This window comes from Vulpes lagopus, chromosome 7, assembly GCF_018345385.1.
Source record: "Vulpes lagopus strain Blue_001 chromosome 7, ASM1834538v1, whole genome shotgun sequence".
In the NCBI taxonomy this organism is placed as follows: domain Eukaryota; kingdom Metazoa; phylum Chordata; class Mammalia; order Carnivora; family Canidae; genus Vulpes; species Vulpes lagopus.
In genome coordinates, this window is record NC_054830.1 from 98107135 (window position 1) to 98119634 (window position 12500).

General features: G+C 35.7%; 1 protein-coding gene across 8 annotated transcripts in view; it reads left to right on the forward strand.

Annotated features, from left to right (window-relative positions):
* Window positions 1-12500, forward strand: part of NFIB (nuclear factor I B) — a 242020-nt gene that overhangs the window by 227867 nt on the left and 1653 nt on the right. For all 8 annotated transcript variants that reach the window (XM_041760894.1, XM_041760893.1, XM_041760895.1 and 5 more), the window contains one exon: window positions 7498-12500. This exon is cut by the window's right edge and continues 1653 nt beyond it. In XM_041760894.1, the coding sequence (XP_041616828.1) occupies window positions 7498-7627 (130 nt within the window). In that variant the 3' untranslated portion in view covers window positions 7628-12500. The remainder of the gene's footprint in view (window positions 1-7497) is intronic.

The window sequence follows — 12500 nt, forward strand, 5'->3', positions numbered from 1 at the left end:
GTATTCAGTTCCCTAATCATTTGTGATTTTATGGTTTGGAATTCTGCTACAAGTTCTCTTATTTAGAGGTGAAATTGTGAAATGAACACCGATTTTTGCTTTTAAATGAAAATCACTTAGGAAAGAATCGCTTTCTGCTTTTGTATAAAACTTACATTTCTTTTTAATTTAGTATGCCTTGGGTGATTTTCTCTAGTGAAAGGCAGTATTTGGGAGCACTATTTTTGTAGAGAATTTGGTCGGCTGTTGAAGACTCACATATGCTAATAAGGGGAGCAGTAGCACTTGTAACAATAGCATTGAAAGGAACCCAGGGATAGAGAGGAATACAGACTAGAGAAAGGATGGAAATCCACACATAGGGTTCTCTGCTGTGGTACAGTCTGTGGGAGGAGATCAAATAGCTACCGTGAGCCTGATGATGCTATATTTTTTAACTGGCTGAAACCTCCCACGGGCACATAAGTCGTTACATATGTATGCATGTGTGTACTGTAATTTATTTACAATAAGCCATCTTTGTAGTAACTCTGTATCTCTCATTTTCAGTTCTAAAACATGAAAAGTATCAAACATAATTTGAAAAAAAATCTACATAAGTTTGCCTATTTAAGGGAATTGTATTCTTCTGATGTCTAAAGTAAACATTTTAAGGAAATCCGTTTTTATTACTTTTAAGTATATAGGTTGCCTTGTTGAAGCATCTTCTAGGATTTTGTAAGAGCTTTTTACTTAAAGAGTACAGTAATTACAATGAGCACATTTCATATTTAGCTGCAGTGGTCCATACACATAAGGGCTCTTCTTGCCCTGTGCTCTTCATTAAATAAAATATTTCACTGGCAGAAGTCATTATTTTACTTAGAAAATGCTAATACTCACACATGGTAAAGTTAACATTCAATCCAGCATGCTCCAATAACAAAACCCATCTGAAACAATTGAATACAAATTAATGAGCTTTGATGGCCTACCGTTTTGATATGTTATTTCCAAAATTGTTGATCCCCGAGGAGTAGCAATAAAGGAGGCTATTTACCTACTTAGTTAAGAAACAAATACGTTTCTTTTTCATTACTATGAAGTGCTATTGCTTGCAGTTAGAATAATTCCATGAGCCACCTGCAGTTTATGATATTTGGTGTTTTCCAAAGAGCCCACAAGAGTACTTTACAGATCAGGTAAGAGCTGGCCAGGGAGCTTTCCGATACAGATTATTACAAATAGTAATAATCATTAGAAATCATCTTGTATGCAAATAGGATCATTCAGATAGCAATAATGATCCTTAAAAATGGAAGAAATAAGTAGAAGAAACCCAAGACCTGTGTAAAGCACTTTGTATATTTCACTTCTAGTTTAGCCTCATCTGAAGTGGAACTCAATAAGCCAATTATTGACATACAGCCACATCTGTACATACATAAACAAAGGCAAATATTGTAGTCAGCTAAAAAGAATCTGGAACTGGATAAATAAAATACAGTTATTTATGTTGAAATTTGGATTCAAGAGTTCTGCTTCTCGGGGAATTTCAGTGGACCTTAATTCATAAATCTCTTATATCATTTAAGGATAATATAAATTCATGTCCAGTGAGAAGCGTGAAGTGTGTTTCACAAAAGAGGGAAATGAGGTAAAGTGTAAGTGGGAAAGAATACAGATCCTAGAACCACGCTGCTAAAGTTCAAATCCTGGCTTCTGTAACTTAATAGCAATGTGACTTGGGCAAGGCACTTCACTGCCTAGCTCCATTGCCCTCATCTGTAAAATCAGAATAAAACTGGTACTTTTCTCATAGATTTACTGCGAGGATTGAACATTCATAAAACAGTACTGGGCAAATAATGCACATCATGTAAGTACTAGCAACAGTATATTTATTAAGTACCATTTTTTGTTCTAATAAATTAATGAATTCTTAAGTAAATTCTCACAACTTTTTTTTTTTCAAAGTAAGCTCTACACCCCATGTAGGGCTTGAACTCATGACTCCAAGATTGAGAGTCCCATACTATACCCACCGAACCAGCCAGGTGCCCTCAACATGTAATAATTCTTAAACATATAGGAACTTAAATACCACCCATATGTTCCTTCAACTGAGCCAGCATGTTTTCCTAGGACACCATCTATAGCATTCATATTATGTCGGAGTAAGCAGCCAGTCCAAATGCATACATACACAGTCCAAGACAGCATGGCTTTTCTAACTTAAGTAATACTTAATTAACCTGCCCTCAATTGGTTTTTCCAGGTAGATTTTAGCTATTAATAGGGGAAATTGTTTATTGTGCATTTTGGGAGAGATACTAATACCTGTGTGTTAATTATTGTATTCCTAATAAAATTAGGAGTATTTAGCTAAGGAAGTACAAAAAAACTTGTCTTCTTGGGGATATTTAAAACAGGTGCAAAGGAATGAAAGGGAAATCCTTTTTAACCTAAGGTCTTTGTTTTACTTATTTTCCGTGCTTTCTGGCCCATGGCTTATTTTTACTGCTATCTATAAGTAATGTAGCTACTAGTAGAGTTGAGGTGTTCCTGACTATATAAAATTCTTCTTGCTCCATTCTGATAATATTTTTGTTAAGTTTCTTGAAAGAGTACTTACTATCTTTGAGGTAAATATGGCAGTCTTATGATTAAATTAGTATGTGAAATCTGGATGGGTAATACTATTTTTCCACTAAAAAGTATTAGTGTGCTGGGACACTTTCACATTTTATAAAATGCTTGATAAATGGGTGACCCAACCCATTATCAGATAAACACAGACTAGTAATAAATGAATTTTGCCTATCTTCAAATAGCTCTTATTTCGAGATATAGTTGAAGTGAAGCTTTTGACTTTGTCTGGTTCCTTACTCAACTTATCACTCCATATATGTTTATTTGGCACTCTGTGGTTCTTGGGTGGTTACTGAGGTAAAAGCCAAAGGCTCAGTCCTTCTGGCCAAGAAGACACAGTCTTGCATAATTTTAGAAAGTACAACCATCAAATGTTGACCTGCCCAGAGCAATTTTCTCTCTTTCTTTCATTGAGTGGTATAGAGTCAATTTACTACTTGTGGATGCAAGGGCTGACTACTTTATCCAATTTATCCAATTTATCCAAGGATATGAGATATATAAGTAGTGTATCATTTTTAAAAGGCAGAATTGGGTATCTTTTTACCCTGTAATCCTCACCATAAGGTCACTCTAAACATATATAGGAACTTAAACTAGATTTGTTTAAGTTCTTAAACAACTTCAACTAGATTTGTTTTCAGAGGATGTATATTGGATTTCAGAGTTGCTTGATCACTCAGATCAACCACATATTCTGTGCACAAGTCTTCTGCACCTTTAGCTAGGTTATGATCCAGCTGTGTGGGGCATGGGAAATTCACTGTCTCCTGAAGCAAATACTGCCTTCAGAAACTCGATTCACAACTTTTTTCTAATGTAGGGTTGATGTCTGACCTTCCAGGGCAGCAGTATAATAGAGTTAAGTGGCCGTGGGAATCAGAACTGATTCGTATCTGAGGTCTAGGTGGGTGACTTGGGGCAAGTTTAAACCTTAGTTTTCTCATTTGTGAAATGGGGATGAGGGCAATTTCAAGAGTTCATTGAGAAAATCAAGTGAGATAGCATATGAAAAACACCCAGAATGGTTATTTTGCTCATAGTAGGGTCTCTGCATGATTGTCTTCTGGAAATTTCTCGCTTTATGCTAATTCTTTCCACCGGAACTATACAGAACAAGTGTGAATTTCTTTCCAACTCAACTGTTGTGTCTTTCCTGTCTCCCTTCAGCTGTTCCTCAAATGACATGATTTGGTGAGTTTCTTCATCAAAGAAATGTCATAGAGTTTATTTCTCTTGAAGAGTGATGGGTAGAAGCAACACAGTGCTTCAGAAGTAGTCTGATCAGGATAAAATGGGCTGTCACCTCCCATTAATGCATCTTAAGGTCAAAATAATTTGTTTCTTTGTTTCTTCCCTTTTTGGGGCAGCCATATCATGCATTTGGTGAGAATACTGTGAAAATATTATCCATGATATCAGACTACTTTTTAGAATTTTGATTTAACTTGTATCTGTTCTGTGTATAAGGAAATATCTCATTATATACATGGAGAAGTCTTTAGGGTGAATTCTGCTTGTGTTAAGGTACAGTCAAAATCTCTTTTTTCCTTTTTTTGTGACTGGTTTTTTAAAGTACTTTATATTCTTTTCCTTTTTTGATGGTATGACCTATATATATATTTTCTAAAGATGTGCTTTCAAATTTTAATCATGCTTATCTTCTGTTTGCCTAAAGAAAAGGTGATTTGGCAATGGAAAATGGAATGAAAACAAAATCTGTGCATGCTTGAAGATCTATTGCTGAAGTAGCTTAACTTAACCTTGAATATTTTAAGATCTTTCAATTATGTTCACACATCTCTTAATACATAGAGGCACAGATTATTGGATTGGACATGAAATAATTCTCATTCCATTATGAATTAAGACTATTAAACACTTTACATATAACTAGTCCGTATGTGGAGATAAATATGAATATGTGTGTTTATTTTACCCATACTGGTGATCAGCAGCATTAATTTATATAGAGGGAGTTAGATATGTAAAAAGCACTGTTACCTGAAAATTGAGGTATGCAATTTGAGGCATTCTCTTTTTGAGATGAAATGATCTAGGTTATTTTGTTTGATTAAACTTTTTTTTTTTTTACGTTCTTGCCATAATCTTTGAATTTGTTTTACCAGATTTTTTTCAATGAGACTACCAAAAGGCTCTAAGAAATGTGCCTTATAGTTTTGAACCTAACATATAAATTGGCAATAAGAGACTTGTAAAATTCATATATGAGGTCTGCATAGTGTTAATGTTTGAGATTTATTTCCCCCCAAAGGTTCATAAACAGTATTGACAAATATATCGCACACACTGCCATTTTGACATGGTCATGATGTAGGATGGGAGGTTTGAAAAGTTTAAGTAAATATCTAAATTGAATTTGCTAGATATTCTGCATCAAAAATCCTACATCAATTTGTTTTTATTGAGCATTTTCCAAAGAGTAAGACATGTCTCTTTTTAGAACTGCATAAGAAAGCTATTGCAAAATAAACTCCAAATTCTTGTCTTTTCTGCCATCAGTTAGACATACTTCTCCATTTAAGGACTCACATCTATTTTCAATCATTAAGCTATACTTTATTTTCCTAAAGTATGCAATCTCTGAATGACTTTCTAGAGCCCATTTAATTTGGAACTTGCTTTTGCAAAGTGATTTACTTGCTGTTGACATTGTCTTTTACTGTCAAGGGTCATCAATTTGAGCTAGTCTTTGTTTTTCATACATGCTTCCCATTTCAGGTTAAGAATAATGGCTGTCTGTTTTTGTAATTCACTTTATTTGCTAAGAAATAATTAGCATTAGCTATAGCCAGACTCTACAATTGATAGGACAGTCATTTTCTCTATAGAGCTTACCTTTCAGCCGATAAGATAATCACAGCTGCAGGTGACTATGATATGAAGTAATAAATACTGTAATAGTACTGCGTAACAAAGTGCAGTGAAAGTATGGTTGAGGGGAAAATAGCTTTCATGATGTCTCATGTAACATTCTCTCCCAATCAATCATGCAAAGCACAGAAATGGAAGATGTGTGTGGGAAGAGAGAAATATGTGAAAATAATTAAGTCTCTTGGAAAAGGTTTCAGTAACAACTATTCTAATTCTTGAGAATTATGACTTTTAAACAGATAACAAGGACATATCTTTTTAGTTTGAATAATTCTTTGTTCGAACTCTTAATTATTCCTCAGTAGTTAATTTTTATTAATACCAAATGTCTCTTAATTTTAAGATCAGAGATGCCTATTTTCTTTTTATAGGGGACCAAATCGTAATGTATTTGTGCAAATGGGTGATGATTACAAACTCTACTTTTTAAAAATGTAGGATTGAGTGGGACTTGGAACACATAAGCGATTTGTTTGCTTATCCAGAAATTTATTGAACATCCACTCTGTGCTGGTACTATATTAAATGGAGAACAAAAGGAGATGGACTTGGCTATCATGGAGCTCTTAGTCTATTCCTAAAACCTCTTGAGCATAGAAAATCATTGTGAAATTTTTCAGTTGAAGTATCAACTCAGAAATATGCCCTTAGACATCTACTAAAAAGACACGTTTTGTGTAGAGGTATTACCAGAGTAAAAAAAGATACAAAAAAAAAAAAAAAAGATACACACACACATCAGGTTCTTTTTTTTAATCCAAGCTTTTTTTTTAAAAAAAAAAACAACAAAATGGTTCCTTCAAGTTAATATCCCATAAGGTTTTTTGTATCTTTGATATTCATGTATGAAAAAATGAGGGTGTCCAGGTTGATATCTACAATAACAGTATCCATCTCACCTCATGGTTTCAAAAGTAAAGGATACTGCCTTAAATTTAAAACATTGAAATGATGTCTCCAAGTCAGCCCATGCTAAAACAGGGTATAGAATCGTCAGTTGGATGTGTTTTTGGCTTGTGATGATTTGCGCAGCTGTTAATTAGCTGACTTTCATTCTGAGTTGAGTATTGATACAAACATGGTCTGATTAGATATCCCCCAAAATGTATGGTGTGTAGGGTTGTTTTGTGATCTATAGATCTCAGGTCATTTCCTTCCATATGATTACTTGTTTAATGAGCAATTATGCCAATAGCAACTAGAGAACTGTTCTTCAAGTTTTTTTAAACAGCCCAAACCCAACACAGGTGAAATGAGGGTTGGACGAGGCAGGAACCTCGTCTACTTGCTCCCTGCAGCTCCCCTTCCACCTACCCCTCCCAGATCTTCAGACTGAGAGCAGCTTGGATGTGGTAACCTTCCATACTGATGGCAGTGACAGGGAGTGCCCAGGCCTCTGGTGCCAGCATTTCAAATTACATATTATGTACTGACTTTCTTAAAATATGTGTATTTTCTTATTGTAAGGAAAAAGGAATATCTTTCATGACAGCTTTCAGGTGTATCCAATCAATAAGCAGGTAAAAAATTGAAACCCATCTTATCACTGAATTGCTTGTGAATTGAAAGTAAAGCAAGATCAGAATATGACTGGCAAACCATGTTGGTACCATTGTGGATTTGCTGCTTTCCTTTTTTTCTTTCTTTCTTTTTTTTTTTTTTCATCAAAGTAGATCAGATATTTTAGGAATACACTCCATCAGAGTTCAACAGTTGTGTGTAAGCCTGACTTGAGCTTTTCCTGCCTCACCATTAGTCTTACCTTCCATGAGAGAAATAGACCATGCAGTGTATGTACCTACCTATAATAATCAGTTTAGCACACTGATCTCATATTAAACTGTAAAGTGGAAAGAAGTTATAGCAGTAATTTGATGCCTATGGAATTTATACTTCTAATATCGTTGTAGATTTTAACATTGTGTTTCTTCTTTTTGTCTTCCCTCCCTCCTGCTCCTCTCCTGTCAACAGTCCTGGTACCTGGGCTAGCTTGGTTCCTTTCCAAGTATCAAATAGGACACCCATCCTACCGGCAAATGTCCAAAATTACGGTTTGAACATAATTGGAGAACCTTTCCTTCAAGCAGAAACAAGCAACTGAGGGAAAATGAAATACAACAGTAGTTTAAGAAATCAAAAAAAAAAAAAAAAAAAAAAAGGAAAAGAGGAAGACCGGACAAAACAAAACAAAAGGGAGAAAGGAAAGCAACTGAAGAAAGAAGATATAGACCAGCAATTGCAGCACTTACAATCACTAATTCCCTTAAGGTTGAAACTGTAATGACATAAAAAGGGTCGATGATATTTCGCTGATGGTAGACGCAGCCCCTGCAACGTAGCCTTTGTTACATGAAGTCCGCTGGGAAATAGATGTTCTGTCTCTATGACAATATATTTTAACTGACTTTCTAGATGCCTTAATATTTGCATGATAAGCTAGTTTTATTGGTTTAGTATTCTTGTTGTTTACGCATGGAATCACTATTCCTGGTTATCTCACCAACGAAGGCTAGGAGGCGGCATCAGAGGTGCTGGGTGACAGAGCCATGAGCCAGCCATTTTATAAGCACTCTGATTTCTAAAAGTTAAAAAATATATATATAAAATCTCTGTAGCCTTTAGTTATCAGTACAGATTTATTAAATTTTGGCCCTTAACCCAGCCTTTTCCAGTGTGTAACCCAGTTTGAAACCTTAAAAAAAAAAAAAAAAAAAAAAAGAGAAGAAAAAAAGAAAAAAAGAAAAAAGAAAAAAAAACAGTTTGAACACAAAGGCTCTATGGAAGAAATGCCTCTATGTAGGTGAAGTGTTATCTCTGCATGCAACAGTAAAAATTAATATAATATTTTCCCCACAAAAGAAACACTTAACAGAGGCAAGTGCAATTTATAAATTTATATCTAAAGGGGAATCATGATTATAAGTCCTTCAGCCCTTGGACTCTAAATTGAGGGGATTAAAAAGAATTTAAAATAATTTTGAACGAATTTATTTTCCCCTCAGTTTTTGAGGGCATTGAAAAGGCATTAAATCAAGACAAATCATGTGCTTGAGAAAAAAAAATTAATGAAAACACAGCACTTATGTTGGTTTAGCTGCAGCCTCCTTGGAGGTAGAATTTATTTATTTAAAATTACTGGTTGCATCAAGAACCCATAGGGTGTACGTACAAAAGGTTCTATAAAATCTGCATCATAGAGACAAAGAGGCAGGCAAATCCATGTCACAAGGGTAAAGCTTACAGTTTACAAACTGGGAACGCCAGGGTGTAGGATATAAAAACGCACTCTTGAGAAAACAAATGTAATGAGGGTGCTGAAAACTTGCATGGTGCTTTCAGACATTAGCCTTGTTCAACAAATTTCTTGTATTGACAGATCTGTAGTGTGCATGGGCAGACACATTTTGCCTCTATGTCTCTTAAAATTTTAATTAAAAATACTCTTTCCAGTAATCCTAATTTGCACGAAGATATAATGTCCACATTACGTGCCTTGCCTTGAAATCTAAAAACAAAAAAAAAAAACAAAAAAAACACAAAAAAGTGACATCACTACACTTGTTTTGCTGCATTTATTATCATTTTAAATCTTTACCATTTTTATGACAAAATATTTTGTACTCCAGACGAAGAAAAATGTGTGACATCATGGATTTTTTAGACAGTTATACCTTTATCTCACATTTATAAAGCATATCATGGCTGTGTATAGTTGCCGCTTAAAAATTGTAATCGACCAGCAATATTTTCAGTATTTTGGTGTTTTTTCTATTAACCTTTCATGTTTTTCATCTTCCAATTAATATTTGGGGGGGAGGGGTTTCAAATTTATACGAATTATGCAATACCAAGTTTTGCCTATGTAGGTAGTGCTTTTAGCTGTATTGGTTATTATAGGTAAGTACACAGATTTAAAAAAAATAATGTATGCTTTTTTTTGTTTGTTTGTTTTAATTGACCAAAGTGGGTACTGCTATTTTTGCAGTGTGATGAGGTCCTTTGTGTACTGAGAGATGGACAGGGGATTTTTTTTAATATACATATATATATATTCTGGGGTGGGTGGGAGGATTTTTAACACTTTACAGTGTAGCTGTGAAGCAGTGCACCCTGAGACGGGCCTGGGCTGCAAAGCGACTGTTCTGTCTACTGTGACAAACTGCAACTTCCACAGGTTCCCCCCTCTCTAACTTCCCACCTGGGGTGCAAGCTGAACTCATTTCTGGTTTTCATAACAACAAAAATAGTAAGAAAGTGAACACAACAAATTCTCCTGGAGGCAGACTTGGCTTAAAACAACCTGTCTTATCTTTTTATTTTAATTTTTAATTTTTTTTTTTTTGTGGTGGTGGTGGTGGTAGTTTTTCTCAAAAGTTCTAGATCCAAGTGGAGAGTGAGCCTGTCTCATATTTGGCAAAAGTATTGGTGGAACCATCCACCAAGTGGATGGTTCACACTTCGGGGGGTTTAACACATTGAGCATATTTTCTCCTCCAAAACACATCATCCTGACTGGAGGGAGTGCTTCTGTATTCTTTCTCCACCATTTCTCTTCCCCCATTTATTCATTTCATTAATGGTAGCATATGATCTACCTGTGACTCACTACTTCAAATGGATTGCAGCGCACTTGGAATTTTTTTTTTAATACATCCAGAGGATTGAACAGAGGGTTGCTGTATTAAATGTATTTGGACTTTTGGATTAAAATCAAAGTTCAATTTTTAAGGAACAAAAAAATAATAAATCTTGTTACGTTTTTATTTTACCTGCCCTTTTAAGCTGAGAACCAGAGCAGAAGGGAAATGTAGAATTTTCAGAAATTAATGTTCCTGTGGATGAATTAAGCCCCATTAGATGCTGATGGGATTTTTTAAGGGATGGTGCCTCAAATATATATTTGATTTAGTTTCCCCTGAGGGCTAGTGGGTGAGTGGAGGCTGGGTTTATTTTGCTCTTACACCCCTCCCCCCCACACCCACCCCCGATCCCATTGAGGGAATTCATTACTAGAAGGAAAATCTTTCAGAATTAGTGACACACGGAGGGCAGTCTCAAGGAGCCCCCTGACCCGCTTCCCCCAGGCCATGGCCTAATAAAATAAACTGTCCATTGTTCTCACAACGTATGATTTCATAACGAATACTTTAGAACAATGCATGTAGGTCTAGAATTGTATTTGATTAGCCCGTTCAGTCCGTTAGCACAGCAGGATCCTAGCCACGCAAGTTGATGAGTTAAGTCCACTCATTTCTGTGATACTTGCCCTAGTCCGAAACAGCTCATCTCAGCCAAGCTCTTCACGCATCTTTGACCTTGAGTAGGTGAACAAATCAACCTCACAGGACACGCAGTATTTTTTTAAGAGCAGACTCGCTCTCTTTTCTTTCTTTCTTTCTTCTTTCTTTCTTTCTTTCTTTCTTTCTTTCTTTCTTTCTTCTTTTCTTTTCTTTTCTTTTCTTTTATTTCTTTTCTTTCTTTTTTTGCCAGAGAATGAGCAGTTCTAGCTAATAAGTAAATTACACACTGTGGGTATTCCTGCCTGCCTCTTGAATACAAAGGCCTAGTTCAAGTGTTGCTCTTTTTTTTTAATCCGTTTTTTCCCCTCCTTTCCTTTTGTGATAAAATTATTAAAAATACTACTATCTGTAGAAAATCTCAAATCCATTTTTCGGCCTCCTCCTCTTTTAACCAGGAAGTATATTCTGACGAAGGGTGCCCCTCCTGCAGGTCTTGCACGCCCCCCCCCTCCCTTTCCCAGAACTGCAGAGCTTCGGGATGGCGAAGGTCACCCAAGGGCACCAGGCACAGGGGGTGTCTCCTGCCCCCCTGTTCATCCCGCGGCACTGTTTGGCATTTTTGTTGCGTGGCTTTGCGGCCCACCACTAACAGTGCCTCTGAAGTGTTTCCTCTGGAGTGACGTGAGCGTTGGAGGCTTGTCTAAGGGAAAAAAAATTAAGTAAATAAAAGGCAGTGAAGGAGACTGTACATAAAGACATGGCAAAAATCTTAATTATAGCAATATAGTTATGGGGTAATGTTCGGGTGGGCAGCTCCATTAAAAAAAAAAATATGTGAATGAATCTGTGAAGCTGCAAAGTAGCAAGAAGAGCGAAAGATCTTCTTAACGAACCGCCTACCTTGTAGACAGTAATTTGTACACTGTATAGTTTTGTTAAGAATTTTTTTTTAAATTAAAATTCCCATGTTTGTAAAGCTAACTTTTTAACAATTATAATGGAACTATATGTTGTTTCCATTTTTAAAGTAAACAAGAATATTCCTTGTTTAGAGACTGGACTTGAGTTAAAACTCTCCAGCCTCGTAAGTTATGTATTAAAAAAAAAAAAATCTGTCCATGTTAGGAGTTATTTCACAGATTCCTGTGCTTGAAAAGCATAGGGTACTAATCCTTTAAAAAAGTGTAAATGGAGAAAAGTTATATTTTATGAAGGTTATTTTGTTGTATTTAGTATTGGGAAAGTTGGTTTTCAGAGCATTTCAGAATGTCAGAAGCACCACTGTCTTTTTATTAGTATATACGGCCTTTAGCAAAAGTTTTTGTGATTGTTACGTGATGGTATTTAAGGTTACGTTTCACAGAGCATTCGGGATAGGCAGAAAACTACAACAGTGCTATGTCTCACATAACGTGTCCTCAGGGAGCAGAGTATTGGATTTGTGACTGGTAGCTTCACAAGGACTCAACAAAAGAGATTGCACAGGGACATATTCAGCGGTGACACCAGGACATGTTCTTTACCTAGATTCAAAAATCTACGTACTGTGTGAAACGATGAAGGCTGCAGAAAGTTATCCCATATTCAGTGTACAGTATTCATTTTTAATGAAACAACTCTACAATATTGCTGGCAGATAGGCCCCGAGCATGACATTCAATAGAGTTTACATGTTCCTGTCAAGGTCTTTTGTTAACATTAACCAGCTGCATGCTTCCTGGACTTTAAAAAATT